Source organism: Microtus pennsylvanicus, chromosome 5, assembly GCF_037038515.1.
Source record: "Microtus pennsylvanicus isolate mMicPen1 chromosome 5, mMicPen1.hap1, whole genome shotgun sequence".
NCBI lineage: Eukaryota > Metazoa > Chordata > Mammalia > Rodentia > Cricetidae > Microtus > Microtus pennsylvanicus.
Genome location: NC_134583.1, coordinates 72,416,792 through 72,437,807, shown reverse-complemented (window position 1 = coordinate 72,437,807; position 21,016 = coordinate 72,416,792). Strand labels below are relative to the sequence as shown.

General features: G+C 45.8%; 1 protein-coding gene across 1 annotated transcript in view; it reads right to left on the bottom strand.

Moving 5' to 3' along the window:
* Dmbt1 (deleted in malignant brain tumors 1) overlaps positions 1-20,775 on the bottom strand; it is a 56,227-nt gene extending 35,452 nt beyond the window's left edge. Inside the window, exons 1-11 of the mRNA XM_075975204.1 lie at positions 20,720-20,775; positions 19,196-19,519; positions 15,307-15,387; positions 13,762-14,079; positions 11,749-11,775; positions 9,822-9,887; positions 8,272-8,589; positions 6,257-6,283; positions 4,329-4,394; positions 2,788-3,105; positions 21-47 (exon numbers count right to left, since the gene is read on the bottom strand). Coding sequence (XP_075831319.1) covers positions 21-47; positions 2,788-3,105; positions 4,329-4,394; positions 6,257-6,283; positions 8,272-8,589; positions 9,822-9,887; positions 11,749-11,775; positions 13,762-14,079; positions 15,307-15,387; positions 19,196-19,519; positions 20,720-20,723 — 1,576 coding nt within the window. The 5' untranslated portion in view covers positions 20,724-20,775. The remainder of the gene's footprint in view (positions 1-20; positions 48-2,787; positions 3,106-4,328; positions 4,395-6,256; positions 6,284-8,271; positions 8,590-9,821; positions 9,888-11,748; positions 11,776-13,761; positions 14,080-15,306; positions 15,388-19,195; positions 19,520-20,719) is intronic.
* Between the last annotated feature and the right edge of the window lie 241 nt (positions 20,776-21,016).

Sequence of the window (21,016 nt, the reverse complement as noted above, 5' to 3'; positions counted from 1 at the left end):
CATCTTTTCAAAGTACTTACAAGGCGTTGTATAGCTTGATTGAGAAGCTGTAAGGGAATAAAGCAAATTCAGATTGTGTGTTTCACCCACAGGAATCCCAGGGAAAACCTAAGTGGGAAGCAATAGCGCTGACTCTTATGCATTGATCAACCAGGAACACCGAGGTCAAGTGCACCAACCCCTGAAAAGAAAGCTCTTACACCTCTGCTGTGTGGGCTCCCCAAAGACAGTCTAACACTGAGGTTTAATTTCATTGGTAAAGAGAAAAACAGCCTTAGTAATATCCCAATGGGTACTCTGTGTCCACCTCGACCTTCACAGATTACACATGAGTTTTTGTGTTCAGGTATGTATTCTACGAATGTTTCTATCCATGGAAGTATCTAAGGAAGTTTGGTTATATCTCTGTGTATATCTACTTATGTGTGTGTGTGTCTGTCTATATGTGCGTGTTTGTGTGTGTGTGCATATTTCTAAGTATGTTGAGTATATATAATCAGGAAGGGTCTTCTAAGGGGGACCATGTCGCTGGCCATCAATGAGCAGGTAGAACAAGCTAGTGAAGGAGACGATAAACAGACTGGCTCTAGAGACCAGAGCAGCAAGAGTGAGCAGACTGTGGCTACAGGTGGCGCTGTTGGAGTTGCACTGTAGCAAACACAGCTTTGTGCAGTGAGTGACCTGCAGGACCCTTTATAATAAGGAGAATAAAGGAAACCAGAAGGTGTGCTGAGCACGGTGTCTCAAAGTTACAATCCTGGTACTGTGGGGCTGAGGCTGGAGAATTTAGTACTTGAAGGCCAGCAGCGAGGGTTACACAGATAGACATGTCTCTGAGAGATAAGCAATGTTGAAAACAGAAGAACATGGAGGAACAGAAATATACAGAGGAGTCAGCATGACCGAACAGAGACACAAAGACACAGGAGACATAACATGGGACCATGAGGTGCCACCCTGCAGGCTTGTAGTCAGTACCATGGTGAAGCCTCCAGCCCTCCATGTTCAATAGCATTCAGGAGTGGGGTTCTATATGCCCAGTGGTGTGTTCACACAATTCATACACAGACTTTGTTAGCCTTGAATGGGCAGAGACCAAGGATAATCACAAAGGTAACATATGTAGAAAAACTCTGACGAGGTGAGTAGTAGGTGTCCTCTCGGTGCCCTAGTGCTAACAGAAAGAGCCTGACTGCAAAAGTGACCAGGAGAACAGGGACGCTCCAGTTCTAGTTGGGGAAACTCTCCCAAGCTAGGTGTGGAATGGTCACCTGTGAGCAGAAGGACAGGAAGAAACAAAGTGCCTGGAATTTCACCAAGATCACAGGGAGGACAGACTCAGCATTTGCACAAACCTAGCAGAGGCTGGAATGGAAGGGCAGGGGCTTCCAGAAGGAGCCATGAGCTATGCAGTAGTTCATGGAGATTTACCCTATATTCCACTGCCCCAGATGGGACCTGGGCTTCTGCAGCTTCTTAAATGCATGTAAGAAAGTCATCACCTCCTCTGGGACAGAACAGCAAGGCTCTGCATTGTGATGCAGATAGACAGCCAAGGGTACCCTCGGCAATGAGTGATGACCACCTAAAGGTCCACCCTCACAGCACTAGGATTCTGTAGGACTCTAGCAATGCTCGCAGTTCTCTCTCTCCTGCTTCACTACTTCTTTCCATGTGGCTTGGGGACACATGATATACAATGACCCTGCCACAGCCACACCCTCAACAATCATTTGTAACTTCCTCTGTGCTCATGATTGTGCTTTTGAGCCTGAATCTGGGAGGACCCTGATATTAGTACAGCAGGAAGAGAGGACAGAGTATTGAAGTTTTCCCAAAAGGTTCTCTCTGCAGTGCTTCTGAGAAAGATGCGGGGAAACACTGGCAGGAAAGACGTGAGTTTGCTGTACTGCTCTGCCCTCTGAACACTGCAAAGTCTTACAGAAAAGGGTTACATCTCTGCAAACCAGGACTAGGTTACACCTTGCAGGAGGGTGTGCATGCTGACCCTGTTGCATTCTCAAGTCTGTGGCCTGATGCTGCTCTTCCATGAATTATCTGTCTCACATGAATGCTAGTGCCCTGGATAACTGAGAGGATTGTGAAGGCCCTGACTCAATGCTGTAGAATATTATGTTGAGATGAGTTCATTTGTTTGTGGTGTGGAATTTGCTTCAATTTTGGGCAGATATGTTGTTTTTTTACGTTATATTTATTTACCTCTGTGAAGCTATTTTGCATTACCTCTCCAAAACACATGATTAGTCTAATAAAGAGCTAAATGTGGCCAATAACTTGGCAGGAAAGGATCAGTGTGGAAGGAAGGCAGAGAGAATTAAACAGAAAAATTGAGAGGATAAAGAAGCAAGAGAAAAAAGAGGATGTAGCAGCCAGCCACCCAACTACATAGCAAACTACAGAATGAGAAATAAAGAGAGATCTACAGAAATAGAGAAGGGAAAATCCCAGAGGAAAAAGACAGATGGGATAATTGAAGTTAAGAAAAGCTGGCTCGAACAAGCCAGGCTAAGGACTGGCCATTATAAGGAAAAGTAATCCACTGTGTATGTGTATTTTGAAGCTGGGTGGGAGGCCTCTGAAAGAGCAAATAGCCAAAAGAGAAAAAGAATAAAAATAACAACTCCAGCTGAAAAGGGCAGTGACCTCGGTATTCACCTGTCTTAGAGGGCTGAGATGCACATGGCCAGAATGGAGATCTGGGGTTGTTAAAAGGGACCAAACCATATCCCATTAAAGCCTGTGAGTACTAAGGATCTCTGGTCATACCTGAGCAAATGACGCCAGCGTCCTCTTGGTGTCCACAGTTGTGGGAGAGCCAGCCTCGGTGGGAGCAGCTTGCCAGATAATACTCGTGCCCTGTGCAGGCCACGTCATCCAGGACAATGGGCCCTGTGCCCTGTCCAAACCGGGCGTTTCCGGGAGCAGACACGGCCCAGCCACAGCCCAGCTGTCTGCACACCACATTGGCATCATTGGTGTCCCAGCTGTCGTCACACACGGTGCCCCAGGAACCCTGGTACAAGATCTCCACGCGACCCTGACACCGGTCTCCTCCATTCACCAGCCTCACAGGCAAATCAAGCCCTGTTATGGAAAGACAAGAGGGATTCTCCTTCATTTTTCCTGTGTGGATGAAGGCACATGTGCATTCCTGGACAGCTCTTTCATGGGGTTTAAGGCATTATAGCACTGAGCCTCTCCCCTGTTGCTTTTTGGGCACCCTGTCTTTGAAAGACCTTACCCCTATCTCTTGCCCTTGCACCCTCACTGAATGCTCGCTGCTTCTGTTCTAGACAGGAAAGGTCTGTCTGTCACCAGGCAGACTATGTGTGTGCAGGACTGACCTGGGTTGAATCTATCCTGGATGGTGGGCAGACACCTGCTGCATCTTGTAACTAAGACCTCTGAGTGCCATACACTCTTCTGGATGATGACATACACTAGAGAATGTGGGTGTTTCAAGAAGAGAGAGAGAGCAATCACAGCCCCACAACTCCTAACACAAAGACTCCATTCGGGCACATTCAGCCCCACACCTGTCATCGCTAGAGCATAAGGTAGAGGAGGTTTTTCTCCAACAGAAAAAAGGGACAGAACGATGAGCTGCCTGGCAGAAGACCACTTCATGGATCTTTAGCAAAGGCTCTCACCAGTTGCTTACCCAGACAAGGGTGAGATGTGATAACAGAACTGTTTTTTTAGGCCCAATAAAACATTATTCAACATGAATAGAGGCTATTGCTCACCTCTGAGCTGGGTCAGGAGACTGCCCCATGGGCTCACCTTCTGTCTACAATAACAGAATACTAGAGAACCCCTAACTTTGTCGCTGCTGGTCACCAGGACCACTGATGTGAACTTACCACTACAGTCAAGCTTCAAGTACCCAACCAGTCTAGAGAAGACAAAGGTCCCCATGGGTTTTGCACTGATCTGCAAGGGACCCCTTTGAAGGGACTCAGAATGGATCCTATAATATATCATCAGCCTCCTTTTGCCACGGAAACCTCTCTGGAAACTTGTCTTATGATGATCCTCTAACACAGATTCTTCTGACATAACACTAAATTTAGAGACTATGGAAATTTGAAACCCACCCCCTGCCGACTGTCTCCTCTACACAGAGAGAGACAAATGGGAAGTCACAGGTGCCTCAGTAAAGGAAAGCCCCGTGGATCAGGAGTCAATCCCACCTTCTTTAAGTTTTCATTACACACACACACACCCTTGCGTGTCTCAGGAAAGCCAACATCATGAACAACACTAGCATTACCACCTACAGAGAAACATCTGTACCATTTCCTTACCTACTGTTGTGTCAGGAGGAGTGGTGGTCACATCTGGGGTGGTGAAAGGCTCTGGAGTGGTCGGCTCTACATGTTCGGATACAGATTAGAGAGGAAAATGGAAAATATGAAATCAAGTCTCCGTTTAGAAAACCAGAGACGTGCAGGTACAGTTAAATCTGCTGACTTGGGGTCTGAATTGGGTAATGAATGTGACTCTGGCGTCTTCCCTGTGGCCACAGTCATGGTTGTACCCGCCATCATGCTGACGGCTGGACAGGTAGGGTTCCCATCCTGATCAGTACACAGCTCCAAAGAGAATGCTCTCTGAGGCCTGACACAGTGGGCCACTCCAGGTGCTGATACAGAATGGTCACAGCCAAGCTGCCATCAGACGACCTCGGCATCCTGGAGGTCCCAGCTGTCATTATATGCAGTGCACCAGTAGCCTTTTTACAGGACTTCCACCCAACCTGACACTGGTCACCGCCACTCAGCAGCTTTAGAATGCCATCCCACTGACCTTATCAGATGAGCCTGTATAGTATAAAATTGCTGGCTAAGTATGAGTTTGGAAGCCAGCAAGCAGGGATCCTGTAAGGCCTCTGCATCAGGTCCTGCCTCGGGCTCCTCTGCCCTGGGCTCATGCCCTGGCTTCACTGGATGATAGACAATAAACTTTAAGCTAAATAAACCCTGCCTCCCCCAAGTGGCTTGTGGCCAGTGTTTTACCACTGCAGCAGAAAGCCCACTGAATACCAATCCAATGAGTAGCCAATAATCAGAGACTAAGAACAAAGGAGAAGGCCTTAGATGTCACTTCTGGGATTCACTAGCCTGAAGAAAAACCAAGCAATGTTTAGAAGAGGGTTCACTGCTTAGAAATGAATTCCTTCAGGTTACAAAGTTAGCTTCAAATGCATTGTACACTCTTCCGGGTATAGGGTGATCTGTGGTGAGTCATGTCTGTGTGCACTGCCCAAGTACTTGGTCAAAATGATTTATTTGCAAAAGGAAATTAAAAACAAGTGGGCTGTAGATGAAGTATACAGCATTTCAGATATGATAAACAAGAGTTGGGCATTGTGGTACACTCCTGGAATACCAGATCTCCTGAATTAGAAGCAAGGGTATCAGGAGTTCAAGTGGCCTTGTTTTGTTGTTGTTGTTGCTGTGAATTAAAACACTCCTTGGCCTATTAGCTTATGCATATTTCTAGCTAGGTCTTACGTCTTAAAGTAACCCATTTCTATTAATTTGTGTATCGCCATATGGTTGTGGACTACTACCGGTTCTGTCTGGATCTCATGTCTATCTCCTGCAGTGGGTACATGGATTCTCCCTGACTCTGCCTACACTTTCACTATATCTCTTTCAGCCTGACTATATTCTGAAGTGGCCTTGTTTATACACCATGTCTGAGACCAGCCTGGGCTACATGGGTGTCAAAATAAATAATTAAATAAATAGCGTGGACATATATTTTGTTGTTGTTTTTTGAAGGCCTAGCAATCTAATGGGCCTATATGCTTGCAAGTCTTAAAGTCTTATTAGCCTTGTACCAAGCAGATGTCCCAGAGTGTGGAGGAGGGCAGGTTATCCTTACACATCATTTGACAAAGTACAGACCCTTAAGCCACTCTGGGTCTTCAAGTCAGAATGCCATGAGGGAAGGATGTGAATATCAGACAATCCAATCAGATATTCTATTATATTCTGACACATACTAAAATTCGAGGCAGGGACAGTATCAGATTGAAGACTGCACCTGTGTTACCACCTGACCCTTATGCTCCAGCTGGCAGAAGCTTCTGTTGTCATTACATGTCCAGATCACACACAGATTATTTAATGCTTCCTTGTCTCAGTAGATAACATTTAGTGAGTTGATGTTTATTATGACACAGGGAAACTCTAACTGATACAGTTCATCTTTTCAAAGTACTCACCAGGTGTTGGATAGGCTGATTGAGAATCTGTAAGGGAATAAAGCAAATTCAGATTGTGTGTTTCACCCACAAGAAACCTGGGGAAAACCTAAGTGAGGAGCAATAGCGCTGACTCTTATGCATTGATCACCCAGGAACACCCGAGGTCAGGTTCACCCTGAACAGAAAGCTCTTACACTTCTGCTGTATGGGCTCTCCAAAAACAGAATCTAACACTAAGATTCCATTTGTCTTGGTCAAAAGAACAAAACAGCCTTAGTATTATTCCAATCAGCACTCTGTGTCCTTGGCTTCCTTCATGGATTACACAGGCAGTGGATCATAAAATGGGGGAACCCCTGCACCTGTACTGAGCAGGCAGAAACTTTCAATCTGCCCTCACTCCAGGAGCATTGAGTTACAGCAACGACCTACACAGCCTTGGTGTTCTATCAGGGGCTATCACTGGGAATGACTGTAAAAATGCGGGAGACGTGTGGGTCACACAACAGAATTTATAAAGGTTGAGTATGGAAGGGTTTGAGTATAAGCAAGGGACATCTTAGAACCAAGCTCCTATGGAGACTGGGATAATTGCTCAGGAATGGAGAGGATGTAGTTAGTGTTGTTCCTGGTTTAACATATGTGTGGGTATGATTGTGTATGTATATGCACATATTATGGAAACAGCAGGGCTGCTCAGGTCTGGAAGAAGGCCTGAGTTTGAGCTACTCACAATTATATCCTCTGTCCTGCTTGTTTAAATACATTCGTGTGAGCCAGGCACCCTGTTAGGCTCTTGGTTCATATACCAAACTTGGTACTAAGTGGACAAGGTGTGTTCCCTGCCATCCAGAGACTTCCAGCATAGTCAGGTCCCTGAAGACATCAACAGCCAGTCTTGTACAAGGTGCAAGTGTTAGCTGAGATGTAGTGGAAGAATAAGATTGGCCAGTGAATAACATAAAGTGTATGTGTGTCTCCATCCATATCTGTCTCTAAGGGTCAGTTTCGCTTCATATGTCAATGTATGTCTATGTGCGGGTGTGCATGTGGGGGTGTGTATTTATGTGTAAAATGTGTCTTTGTGTCATATCTGTCTGTGATATGAATATTTGGATGTGAGAATATATGTAGATGTGTTTCTCTGTTTATGGATGTTTCTCTCTGTATGTTTCTATCTATGCAAACTAATCTATATAAGTTTAGTTATATCTCTTTGTATACCTGTGTGTATGTGCATGTGTGTGTGTCTGCGGGCACGTGTGTGTGCGGGTGTGTGTGTGTTTCTAACTCTGTTGAGTATAAATCAGGCAAGGTTTTCTAAAAGGGGACAATGTCCCTGGACTTTAGAAAGAGCAGTTAGGCCACGTGATGGTGGCACACACCTTTAATCCCAGCCTTCAGTAGGCAGAGGAAGATGAATCTCTGTGAGTTCGAGGTGCTATGATCTACAAGAGCTAGTTCCAGGACAGGCTACAGAGCTACAGAGAAACCCTGCCATGAAAAAAAAAATCACCTGACCGATCTAATAAAGGACTGAATAACCAATAGCTTGGCATGAAAGGATGAGCAGGTCTGGCAGGCAGAGAGAATAAATGGGAGGAAAAATCTGAGAGGAGAAAGAGCAAAAGGAGAAGGAGAAGAGGAGTCAGCGGCCAAACACCCTGCTACACAGCCGGTCACAGAGTAAGAAGTACTGACAGGTGTATAGGAATGGGGAAAGTAAAAGCTTGGATGCAAAAGAGAGATGGGATAATTTAAGTTAAGAAAAGCTAACTTTAAAGGCCAAGCCAAGGCTAGGTACTTAAATACAAGAATAAATCTCTATGTGTGATTTATTTGGGAGCTCAGCAAGAGCAAGGAGCCAAAAGAGAAAAAGAGAGTGAAAACAAACACGACTGGCTGAGAATGGCAGGGCTCTGGCTATTCACCAGCCTTAGAAATAAACAATGCCAGAATGGGGAGGGGGGGGCTTAAAAGGGACCAAACCATATCCCAGTAATGGCTTGAGAACTAAGGATCTCTGGTCATACATGAGCAGATGACTCCAGCGTCCTCCGAGTGTCCACAGTTGTGGGAGAGCCAGCCTCGGTGGGAGCAGCTTGCCAGATAGTACTCGTGCCCTGTGCAGGCCACATCATCCAGGACAATGGGCCCTGTGCCCTGTCCAAACCGGGCATTTCCGGGAGCGGACACGGCCCAGCCACAGCCCAGCTGTCTGCACACCACATTGGCATCATTGGTGTCCCAGCTGTCGTCACACACGGTGCCCCAGGAACCCTGGTAAAAGATCTCCACGCGACCCTGACACCGGTCTCCTCCATTCACCAGAATCACAGGCAAATCAAGCCCTGTTATGGAAAGACAAGAGGGATTCTCCTTCATTTTTCCTGTGTGGATGACGGCACATGTGCATTCCTGGACAGCTCTTTCATGGGGTTTAAGGCATTATAGCACTGAGCCTCTCCCCTGTTGCTTTTTGGGCACCCTGACTTTGAAAGACCTTACCCCTATCTCTTGCCCTTGCACCCTCACTGAATGCTCGCTGCTTCTGTTCTAGACCGGAAAGGTCTGTCTGTCACCAGGCAGACTATGTGTGTGCAGGGCTGACCTGGGTTGAATCTATCCTGGATGGTGGGCAGACACCTGCTGCATCTTGTAACTAAGACCTCTGAGTGCCATACACTCTTCTGGATGATGACATACACTAGAGAATGTGGGGTGTTTCAAGAAGAGAGAGAGAGCAATCACAGCCCCACAACTCCTAACACACGGACTGCATTAGGGCACATCCATCCCCACATCTGTCATCGCTAGAGCATAAGGTAGAGGAGGTTTTTCTCCGACAGACAAAAGGGACAGAACGATGAGCTGCCTGGCAGAAGACAAGTTCATGGATCTTTGGCAAAGGCTCTCACCACTTGCTTACCCAGACAAGGGTGATATGTGATAACAGAACTGTTTTTTCAGGCCCAATAAAACAGTATTCAACATGAATAGAGGCTATTGCTCACCCAACTGAGCTGGATCAGTAGACTGTCCCAGGGGCTCACCTTCTATTTACAATAACAGCACACTAGAAAACCCCTACCTTTGTCACTGCTGGTCACCAGGACCACTGATGTGAACTCACAACTGCAGTCAAGCTTCAAGTACCCAACCAGTCTAGAGAAGACAAAGGTCCGCATGGGTTTTGCACTGATCTGCAAGGGACGCCTTTGAAGGGACTCAGAATGGATCCCATAATATATCATCAGCCTCCTTTTGCCACGGAAACCTCTCTGGAAGCTTGTCTTATGGTGATCCTCTAACACAGATTCTTCTGACATAACACTAAATTTAGAGACTATGGAAATTTGAAACCCACCCCATGCTGACTGTCTCCTCTACACAGAGAGAGACAAATGGGAAGTCACAGGTGCCTCAGTAAAGGAAAGCCCCGTGGATCAGGAGTCAATCCCACCTTCTTTAAGTTTTCACTACACACACAAACACACACACCCTTGCGTGTCTCAGGAAAGCCAACATCATGAACAACACTAGCATTACCACCTACAGAGAAACATCTGTACCATTTCCTTACCTACTGTTGTGTCAGGAGGAGTGGTGGTCACATCTGGGGTGGTGAAAGGCTCTGGAGTGGTCGGCTCTACATGTTCGGATACAGATTAGAGAGGAAAATGGAAAATATGAAATCAAGTCTCCGTTTAGAAAACCAGAGACGTGCAGGTACAGTTAAATCTGCTGACTTGGGGTCTGAATTGGGTAATGAATGTGACTCTGGCGTCTTCCCTGTGGCCACAGTCATGGTTGTACCAGCCATCATGCTGACGGCTGGACAGGTAGGGTTCCCATCCTGATCAGTACACAGCTCCAAAGAGAATGCTCTCTGAGGCCTGACACAGTGGGCCCCTCCAGGTGCTGATACAGAATGGTCACAGCCAAGCTGCCATCAGACGACCTCGGCATCCTGGAGGTCCCAGCTGTCATTATATGCAGTGCACCAGTAGCCTTTTTACAGGACTTCCACCCAACCTGACACTGGTCACCGCCACTCAGCAGCTTTAGAATGCCATCCCACTGACCTTATCAGATGAGCCTGTATAGTATAAAATTGCTGGCTAAGTATGAGTTTGGAAGCCAGCAAGCAGGGATCCTGTAAGGCCTCTGCATCAGGTCCTGCCTCGGGCTCCTCTGCCCTGGGCTCATGCCCTGGCTTCACTGGATGATAGACAATAAACTTTAAGCTAAATAAACCCTGCCTCCCCCAAGTGGCTTGTGGCCAGTGTTTTACCACTGCAGCAGAAAGCCCACTGAATACCAATCCAATGAGTAGCCAATAATCAGAGACTAAGAACAAAGGAGAAGGCCTTAGATGTCACTTCTGGGATTCACTAGCCTGAAGAAAAACCAAGCAATGTTTAGAAGAGGGTTCACTGCTTAGAAATGAATTCCTTCAGGTTACAAAGTTAGCTTCAAATGCATTGTACACTCTTCCGGGTATAGGGTGATCTGTGGTGAGTCATGTCTGTGTGCACTGCCCAAGTACTTGGTCAAAATGATTTATTTGCAAAAGGAAATTAAAAACAAGTGGGCTGTAGATGAAGTATACAGCATTTCAGATATGATAAACAAGAGTTGGGCATTGTAGCACACTCCTGGAATCCCAGATCTCCTGAATTAGAAGCAAGGGTATCAGGAGTTCAAGTGGCCTTGTTTTGTTGTTGTTGTTGCTGTGAATTAAAACACTCCTTGGCCTATTAGCTTATGCATATTTCTAGCTAGGTCTTACGTCTTAAAGTAACCCATTTCTATTAATTTGTGTATCGCCATATGGTTGTGGACTACTACCGGTTCTGTCTGGATCTCATGTCTATCTCCTGCAGTGGGTACATGGATTCTCCCTGACTCTGCCTACACTTTCACTATATCTCTTTCAGCCTGACTATATTCTGAAGTGGCCTTGTTTATACACCATGTCTGAGACCAGCCTGGGCTACATGGGTGTCAAAATAAATAATTAAATAAATAGCGTGGACATATTTTTTGTTGTTGTTTTTTGAAGGCCTAGCAATCTAATGGGCCTATATGCTTGCAAGTCTTAAAGTCTTATTAGCCTTGTACCAAGCAGATGTCCCAGAGTGTGGAGGAGGGCAGGTTATCCTTACACATCATTTGACAAAGTACAGACCCTTAAGCCACTCTGGGTCTTCAAGTCAGAATGCCATGAGGGAAGGATGTGAATATCAGACAATCCAATCAGATATTCTATTATATTCTGACACATACTAAAATTCGAGGCAGGGACAGTATCAGATTGAAGACTGCACCTGTGTTACCACCTGACCCTTATGCTCCAGCTGGCAGAAGCTTCTGTTGTCATTACATGTCCAGATCACACACAGATTATTTAATGCTTCCTTGTCTCAGTAGATAACATTTAGTGAGTTGATGTTTATTATGACATAGGAGAAACTAACTGATACAGTTCATCTTTTCAAAGTACTCACCAGGTGTTGGATAGGCTGATTGAGAATCTGTAAGGGAATAAAGCAAATTCAGATTGTGTGTTTCACCCACAAGAAACCTGGGGAAAACCTAAGTGAGGAGCAATATCGCTGACTCTTATGCATTGATCACCCAGGAACACCCGAGGTCAGGTTCACCCTGAACAGAAAGCTCTTACACTTCTGCTGTATGGGCTCTCCAAAAACAGAATCTAACACTAAGATTCCATTTGTCTTGGTCAAAAGAACAAAACAGCCTTAGTATTATTCCAATCAGCACTCTGTGTCCTTGGCTTCCTTCATGGATTACACAGGCAGTGGATCATAAAATGGGGGAACCCCTGCACCTGTACTGAGCAGGCAGAAACTTTCACTCTGCCCTCACTCCAGGAGCATTGAGTTACAGCAACGACCTACACAGCCTTGGTGTTCTTTCAGGGGCTGTAACAGGGAATGACTGTAAAAATGCGGGAGATGAGTGGGTCACACAACAGAATTTATAAAGGTTGAGTATGGAAGGGTTTGAGTATAAGCAAGGGAGATCTTAGAACCAAGCTCCTATGGAGACTGGGATAATTGCTCAGGAATGGTGAGGATGTAGTTAGTGTTGTTCCTGGTTTAACATATGTGTGGGTATGATTGTGTATGTATATGGACATATTATGGAAACAGCAGGGCTGCTCAGGTCTGGAAGAAGGCCTGAGTTTGAGCTACTCACAATTATATCCTCTGTCCTGCTTGTTGAAATACATTCGTGTGAGCCAGGCACCCTGTTAGGCTCTTGGTTCATATACCAAACTTGGTACTAAGTGGACAAGGTGTGTTCCCTGCCATCCAGAGACTTCCAGCATAGTCAGGTCCCTGAAGACATCAACAGCCAGTCTTGTACAAGGGGCAAGTGTTAGCTGAGATGTAGTGGAAGAATAAGATTGGCCAGTGAATAACATAAAGTGTATGTGTGTCTCCATCCATAACTGTCTCTATGGGTCAGTTTCGCTTCATATGTCAATGTATGTCTATGTGCGGGTGTGCATGTGGGGGGTGTGTATTTATGTGTAAAATGTGTCTTTGTGTCATATCTGTCTGTGATATGAATATTTGGATGTGAGAATATATGTAGATGTGTTTCTCTGTTTATGGATGTTTCTCTCTGTATGTTTCTATCTATGCAAACTAATCTATATAAGTTTAGTTATATCTCTTTGTATACCTGTGTGTACGTGCATGTGTGTGTGTCTGCGGGCAGGGGTGTGTGTGTGTGTGTGTTTCTAACTCAGTTGAGTATAAATCAGGAAAGGTTTTCTAAAAGGGGACGATGTCCCTGGACTTTAGAAAGAGCAGTTAGGCCACGTGATGGTGGCACACACCTTTAATCCCAGCCTTCAGTAGGCAGAGGAAGATGAATCTCTGTGAGTTCGAGGTGCTATGATCTACAAGAGCTAGTTCCAGGACAGGCTACAGAGCTACAGAGAAACCCTGCCATGAAAAAAAAATCACCTGACCGATCTAATAAAGGACTGAATAACCAATAGCTTGGCATGAAAGGATGAACAGGTCTGGCAGGCAGAGAGAATAAATGGGAGGAAAAATCTGAGAGGAGAAAGAGCAAAAGGAGAAGGAGAAGAGGAGTCGGCGGCCAAACACCCTGCTACACAGCTGGTCACAGAGTAAGAAGTATTGACAGGTGTATAGGAATGGGGAAAGTAAAAGCTTGGATGCAAAAGAGAGATGGGATAATTTAAGTTAAGAAAAGCTAACTTTAAAGGCCAAGCCAAGGCTAGGTACTTAAATACAAGAATAAATCTCTATGTGTGATTTATTTGGGAGCTCAGCAAGAGCAAGGAGCCAAAAGAGAAAAAGAGAGTGAAAACAAACACGACTGGCTGAGAATGGCAGGGCTCTGGCTGTTCACCAGCCTTAGAAATAAACAATACCAGAATGGGGAGGAGGGGGGGCTTAAAAGGGACCAAACCATATCCCAGTAATGGCTTGAGAACTAAGGATCTCTGGTCATACATGAGCAGATGACTCCAGCGTCCTCCGTGTGTCCACAGTTGTGGGAGAGCCAGCCTCGGTGGGAGCAGCTTGCCAGATAATACTCGTGCCCTGTGCAGGCCACATCATCCAGGACAATGGGCCCTGTGCCCTGTCCAAACAGGGCATTTCCGGGAGCGGACACGGCCCAGCCACAGCCCAGCTGTCTGCACACCACATTGGCATCATTGGTGTCCCAGCTGTCGTCACACACGGTGCCCCAGGAACCCTGGTACAAGATCTCCACGCGACCCTGACACCGGTCTCCTCCATTCACCAGAATCACAGGCAAATCAAGCCCTGTTATAGAAAGACAAGAGGGATTCTCCTTCATTTTTCCTGTGTGGATGACGGCACATGTGCATTCCTGGACAGCTCTTTCATGGGGTTTAAGGCATTATAGCACTGAGCCTCTCCCCTGTTGCTTTTTGGGCACCCTGTCTTTGAAAGACCTTACCCCTATCTCTTGCCCTTGCACCCTCACTGAATGCTCGCTGCTTCTGTTCTAGACAGGAAAGGTCTGTCTGTCACCAGGCAGACTATGTGTGTGCAGGACTGACCTGGGTTGAATCTATCCTGGATGGTGGGCAGACACCTGCTGCATCTTGTAACTAAGACCTCTGAGTGCCATACACTCTTCTGGATGATGACATACACTAGAGAATGTGGGTGTTTCAAGGAGAGAGAGAGAGCAATCACAGCCCCACAACTCCTAACACACGGACTGCATTAGGGCACATCCATCCCCACACCTGTCATCGCTAGAGCATAAGGTAGAGGAGGTTTTTCTCCGACAGACAAAAGGGACAGAACGATGAGCTGCCTGGCAGAAGACAAGTTCATGGATCTTTGGCAAAGGCTCTCACCACTTGCTTACCCAGACAAGGGTGATATGTGATAACAGAACTGTTTTTTCAGGTCCAATAAAACAGTATTCAACATGAATAGAGGCTATTGCTCACCCAACTGAGCTGGATCAGTAGACTGTCCCAGGGGCTCACCTTCTGTCTACAATAACAGAATACTAGAGAACCCCTAACTTTGTCGCTGCTGGTCACCAGGACCACTGATGTGAACTTACCACTGCAGTCAAGCTTCAAGTACCCAACCAGTCTAGAGAAGACAAAGGTCCGCATGGGTTTTGCACTGATCTGCAAGGGACCCCTTTGAAGGGACTCAGAATGGATCCTATAATATATCATCAGCCTCCTTTTGCCATGGAAACCTCTCTGGAAGCTTGTCTTATGGTGATCCTCTAACACAGATTCTTCTGACATAACACTAAATTTAGAGACTATGGAAATTTGAAACCCATCACATACTGACTGTCTCCTCTACACAGAGAGAGACAAATGGGAAGTCACAGGTGCCTCAGTAAAGGACAGCCCCGTGGATCAGGAGTCAATCCCACCTTCTTTAAGTTTTCACTACACACACACACACACCCATGCGTGTCTCAGGAAAGCCAACATCATGAATGACACTAGCATTACCACCTATAGAGAAACATTTGTACCATTTCCTTACCTACTGTTGTGTCGGGAGGAGTGGTGGTCACATCTGGGGTGGTGAAAGGCTCTGGAGTGGTCGGCTCTGCATGTTCGGATACAGATTGAAGAGGAAAATGGAAAATATGAAATCAAGTCTCCATTGAGAAAACCAGAGACGTGCACGTACAGTTAAATCTGCTGACTTGGGGTCTGAATTGGGTAATGAATGTGACTCTGGCGTCTTCCCTGTGGCCACAGTCATGGTTGTACCCGCCATCATGCTGACGGCTGGACAGGTAGGGTTCCCATCCTGATCAGTACACAGCTCCAAAGAGAATGCTCTCTGAGGCCTGACACAGTGGGCCCCTCCAGGTGCTGATACAGAATGGTCACAGCCAAGCTGCCATCAGACGACCTCGGCTCCTGGATGTCCCAGATGTCATTATATGCAGTGCACCAGTAGCCTTTGTACAGGACTTCCACCCAACCTGACACTGGTCACCGCCACTCAGCAGCTTTAGAATGCCATCCCACTACCTTATCAGACGAGCCTATATAGTATAAAATTGCTGGCTAAGTATGAGTTTGGAAGCCAGCAAGCAGGGATCCTGTAAGGCCTCTGCATCAGGTCCTGCCTCGGACTCCACTGCCCTGGGCTCATGCCCTGGCTTCACTGGATGATAGACAATAAACTTTAAGCTAAATAAACCCTTCCTCCCCCAAGTGGCTTGTGGCCAGTGTTTTACCACTGCAGCAGAAAGCCCACTGAATACCAATCCAATGAGTAGCCAATAATCAGAGACTAAGAACAAAGGAGAAGGCCTTAGATGTCACTTCTGGGATTCACTAGCCTGAAGAAAAACCAAACAATGTTTAGAAGAGGGTTCACTGCTTAGAAATGAACTCCTTCAGGTTACAAAGTTAGCTTCAAATGCATTGTACACTCTTCTGGGTATAGGGTGATCTGTGGTGAGTCATGTCTGTGTGCACTGCCCAAGTACTTGGTCAAAATGATTTATTTGCAAAAGGAAATTAAAAACAAGTGGGCTGTAGATTAAGTATACAGCATTTCAGATATGATAAACAAGAATTTGGCATGGTGGCACAATCCTGGAATCCCAGATCTCCTGAATTAGAAGCAAGGGTATCAGGAGTTCAAGTGGCCTTGTTTTGTTGTTGTTGTTGTTGTTGTTGTTGTGAACTAAAACACTCCTTGGCCTATTAGCTTATGCAGATTTCTAGCTAGGTCTTACGTCTTAAAGTAACCCATTTCTATTAATTTGTGTATCGCCATATGGTTGTGGACTACTACCGGTTCTGCCTGGCATCTCATGTCTATCTCCTGCAGTGGGTACATGGATTCTCCCTGACTCTGCCTACACTCTCACTATATCTCTTTCAGCCTGACTATATTCTGAAGTGGCCTTGTTTATACACCATGTCTGAGACCAGCCTGGGCTACATGGGTGTCAAAATAAATAATTAAATAAATAGCGTGGACATATTTTTTTTTTGTTTTTTGAAGGCCTAGCAAACTAATGGGCCTATATGCTTGCAAGTCTTAAAGTCTTATTAGCCTTGTACCAAGCAGATGTCCCAGAGTGTGGAGGAGGGCAGGTTATCCTTACACATCATCTGACAAAGTACAGACCTTTAAGCCACTCTGGGTCTTCAAGTCAGAATGCCATGAGGGAAGGATATGAATATCAGACAATCCAATCAGATATTCTATTAAATTCTGACACATACTAAAATTCAAGGCAGGGACAGTATCAGATTGAAGACTGCACCTGTGTTACCACCTGACCCTTATGCTCCATCTGGCAGAAGCTGCTGTTGTCATTACATGTCCAGATCACACACAGATTATTTAATGCTTCCTTGTCTCAGTAGATAACATTTAGTTATAGGGGAAATTCTAAACTGATACAGTTCATCTTTTCAAAGTACTTACCAGGTGTTGGGTAGGTTGTTTGGGTATCTGTAAGGGAATAAAGCAAATTCAGATTGCGTGTTTCACCCACAAGAAACCTGGAGAAAACCTAAGTGAGGAGCAATATCGCTGACTCTTATGCATTGATCAACCAGGAACACCCTGAACAGCAAGCTCTTACACCTCTGCTGTGTAGGCTCCCCAAAGGCAAAATCTAACACTGAGATTCCATTTGTCTTGGTGAAAAGAGCCAAACAGCCTTAGTAATATTCCAATCAGCACTCTGTGTCCACGGCTTCCTTCATGGATTACACAGGCAGTGGATCATAAAATGGGGGAACCCTTGCACCTGTACTGAGCAGGCAGAAACTTTCACTCTGCCCTCACCCCAGGAGCATTGAGTTACAGCAACGACCTACACGTCCTTGGTGTTCTATCAGGGGCTGTAACAGGGAATGACTGTAAAAATGTGGTAGACATGTGGGTCACACAACAGAATTTATAAAGGTTGAGTATGGAAGAGTTTGAGTATAAGCAAGGGACTTCTTAGAACCAAGCTCCTATGGAGACTGAGATAATTGCTCAGGAATTGTGAGGATGTAGTTAATGTTGTGCCTGGTTTAACATATGTGTGGGTATGTTTGTGTATGTATAGGCATATATTACGGAAACAGCTGGGATGCTCAGGTCTGGAAGAAAGCCTGAGTTTGAGCTACTCACAATTATATCCTCTGTCCTGCTTGTTGAAATACATTCGTGTGAGCCAGGCACCCTGTTAGGCTCTTGGTTCATATACCAAACTTGGTACTAAGTGGACAAGGTGTGTTCCCTGCCATCCAGAGACTTTTAGCATAGTTAGGTCCTTGAAGACATCAACAGACAGTCTTGTACAAGGGGCAAGTGTTGGTTGAGATGTATTGGAAGAATAGGAATGGCCAGTGAATAACATAAAGTGTATGTGTGTCTCCATTCATAACTGTGTCTATGGATCGGTTTCGCTTCATATGTCAATGTATGTCTATGTGCGGGTGTGTATGTGGGGGGGGGGGTGTTTATGTGTGAAATGTGTCTTTGTGTCAGATCTGTCTGTGATATAAATATTTGGATGTGAGAATATATGTAGATATGTTTCTCTGTTTATGGATGTTTCTCTCTGTATGTTTCTATCTATGCAAACTAATCTATATAAGTTTACTTATATCTCTGTGTATACCTGTGTGTACGTGCATGTGTGTGTGTGTGTGTTTCTAACTCTGTTGAGTATAAATCAGGAAGGGTTTTCTAAAAGGGGACGATGTCCCTGGACTTTAGAAAGAGCAGTTAGGCCATGTGATGGTGGCACACACCTTTAATCCCAGCCTTCAGTAGGCAGAGGAAGATGAATCTCTGTGAGTTCGAGGTGCTATGATCTACAAGAGCTAGTTCCAGGACAGGCTACAGAGCTACAGAGAAACCCTGCCATGAAAAAAAAAAAATGACCTGACCGATCTAATAAAGGACTGAATAACCAATAGCTTGGCATGAAAGGATGAGCAGGTCTGGCAGGCAGAGAGAATAAATGAGAGGAAAAATCTGAGAGAAGGAGCAAGAGGAGAAGGAGAAGAGGAGTCGGCGGCCAAACACCCTGCTACACAGCCGGTCACAGAGTAAGAAGTACTGACAGGTGTATAGGAATAGAGAAAGTAAAAGCTTGGATGCAAAAGAGAGATGGGATAATTTAAGTTAAGAAAAGCTAACTTTAAAGGCCAAGCCAAGGCTAGGTACTTAAATACAAGAATAAATCTCTATGTGTGATTTATTTGGGAGCTCAGCAAGAGCAAGGAGCCAAAAGAGAAAAAGAGTGAAAACAAACACGACTGGCTGAGAATGGCAGGGCTCTGGCTGTTCACCAGCCTTAGAAATAAACAATACCAGAATGGGGAGGAGGGGGGGCTTAAAAGGGACCAAACCATATCCCAGTAATGGCTTGAGAACTAAGGATCTCTGGTCATACATGAGCAGATGACTCCAGCGTCCTCCGTGTGTCCACAGTTGTGGGAGAGCCAGCCTCGGTGGGAGCAACTTGCCAGATGGTACTCATACCCTCTGCAGTCCACGTCATCCAGGACAATGGGCCCTGTGCCCTGTCCAAACCGGGCGTATCCAGGGGCAGACACGGCCCAGCCACAGTCCAGCTGTCTGCACACCACATTGGCATCATTTATGTCCCAGCCGTCGTCACACACGGTGCCCCAGGAACCCTGGTAAAAGATCTCCACGCGACCCTGACACCGGTCTCCTCCATTCACCAGCCTCACAGCAAAATCAAACACTGTTCCTGGAAAGACAAGAGGGATTCTCCTTCATTTTTCCTGTGTGGATGATGGCGCATGTGCATTCCTGGAGAGCTCTTTCATGGGGTTTAAGTCAATACAGAACCCGATTCCCACCACTGTTGCTTTTTGGGCACCCTGTCATGGAAAGACCTTACCCCTATCACTTGCCCCTGCATCCTCACTGAATGCTCGCTGCTACTGTTCTAGACAGGACAGGTCTGTCTGTCACCAGGAAGGCTATGTGTGTGCAGGGCTGACATGGGTTGAATCTATCCTGGATGGTGGGCAGACACCTGCTGCATCTTGTAACTAAGACCTCTGAGTGCCATACAGTCTTCTGGATACCAACATATACTGGTCAATGTGGGGTCTTTCACGGACATAGAGAAATCATAGCCCCACAACTCCTAATGCACAGACTGCACACGGGTACATCCAGCCCCACCCTGACCCACACTTCTCTGTGACTGACCGAAGGGACAGATTGATGAGCTCCCTGGCAGAAGACAAGTTCGTGGATCTTTGGCAAAGGCTCTCACCGGCTGCTTACCCAGACAAGGGTGAGATATGATATCAGAACTGTTTTTTCAGGCCCAATAAAACAGTATTCAGCATGAATAGAAGCTATTGTTCACCCCGCTGAGCTGGGTCAGGAGACTGCCCCATGAGCTCACCCTCTGATTTCAATAACAGCACACTAGAGAATCCTAAATTTTGTCACTACTGGTCTCAAGACAACTGATGTGAACTTACCAGTCAAGTCAAGCTTTAAGTACCCAACATGTTTAGACAAGACCAAGGTCTGCATGGGTTTTGCACTGGACTAACGGGACCCTTTGAAGGGACTCAGATTGGATCCCACAAGATATCATCAGTCTCCTTTTGCTATGGAAACCTCTCTGGAAGCTTGTCTTACCTAGATCCTCTAGCCAAGAGTTTCTTCTGACATAACATTAAATTTAGAGACTGTGGAGAAATCCACTCCATTGCTGACTGACTCCTCCACACAGAGACAATTGAGTCACGATAGAGGAAAGCTCCAACAATCAGGACCTTATCCTAGCTTCTCTAAGATTTCACAATACTACACACACACACACACACACACACACACACACACACATCCCATTGTGTCCAGAAAGGCATGGCTGACACTGACATTACAACTTACACCAAAAAGAGATTTATACAACTTTAGTTACCCATTGGTAGAGTGCTGGGCGGCACTTCAGTGGTAGTCGGCTCTGGAGTGGTGGTGGTCTCTACACGTTCATATATGGATGAGAAAGAAACATGAAGTTAAGTCTCCATTGAGAAAAGGTCAGGCATACAAGTTCAGTTAAAACTGCTGATGGGATGGGATTCAGGCTCTCTACTGTGTAATGCTATGTGACTCGAGATGGGGGAGAAACCTGGATAGTCTTTAGTTCTCCCAATCTAAAAGGCTATGTTTGTAGAAAATGGCGTTAACCTACAGACCTTAACTCTAAAGCCTATGT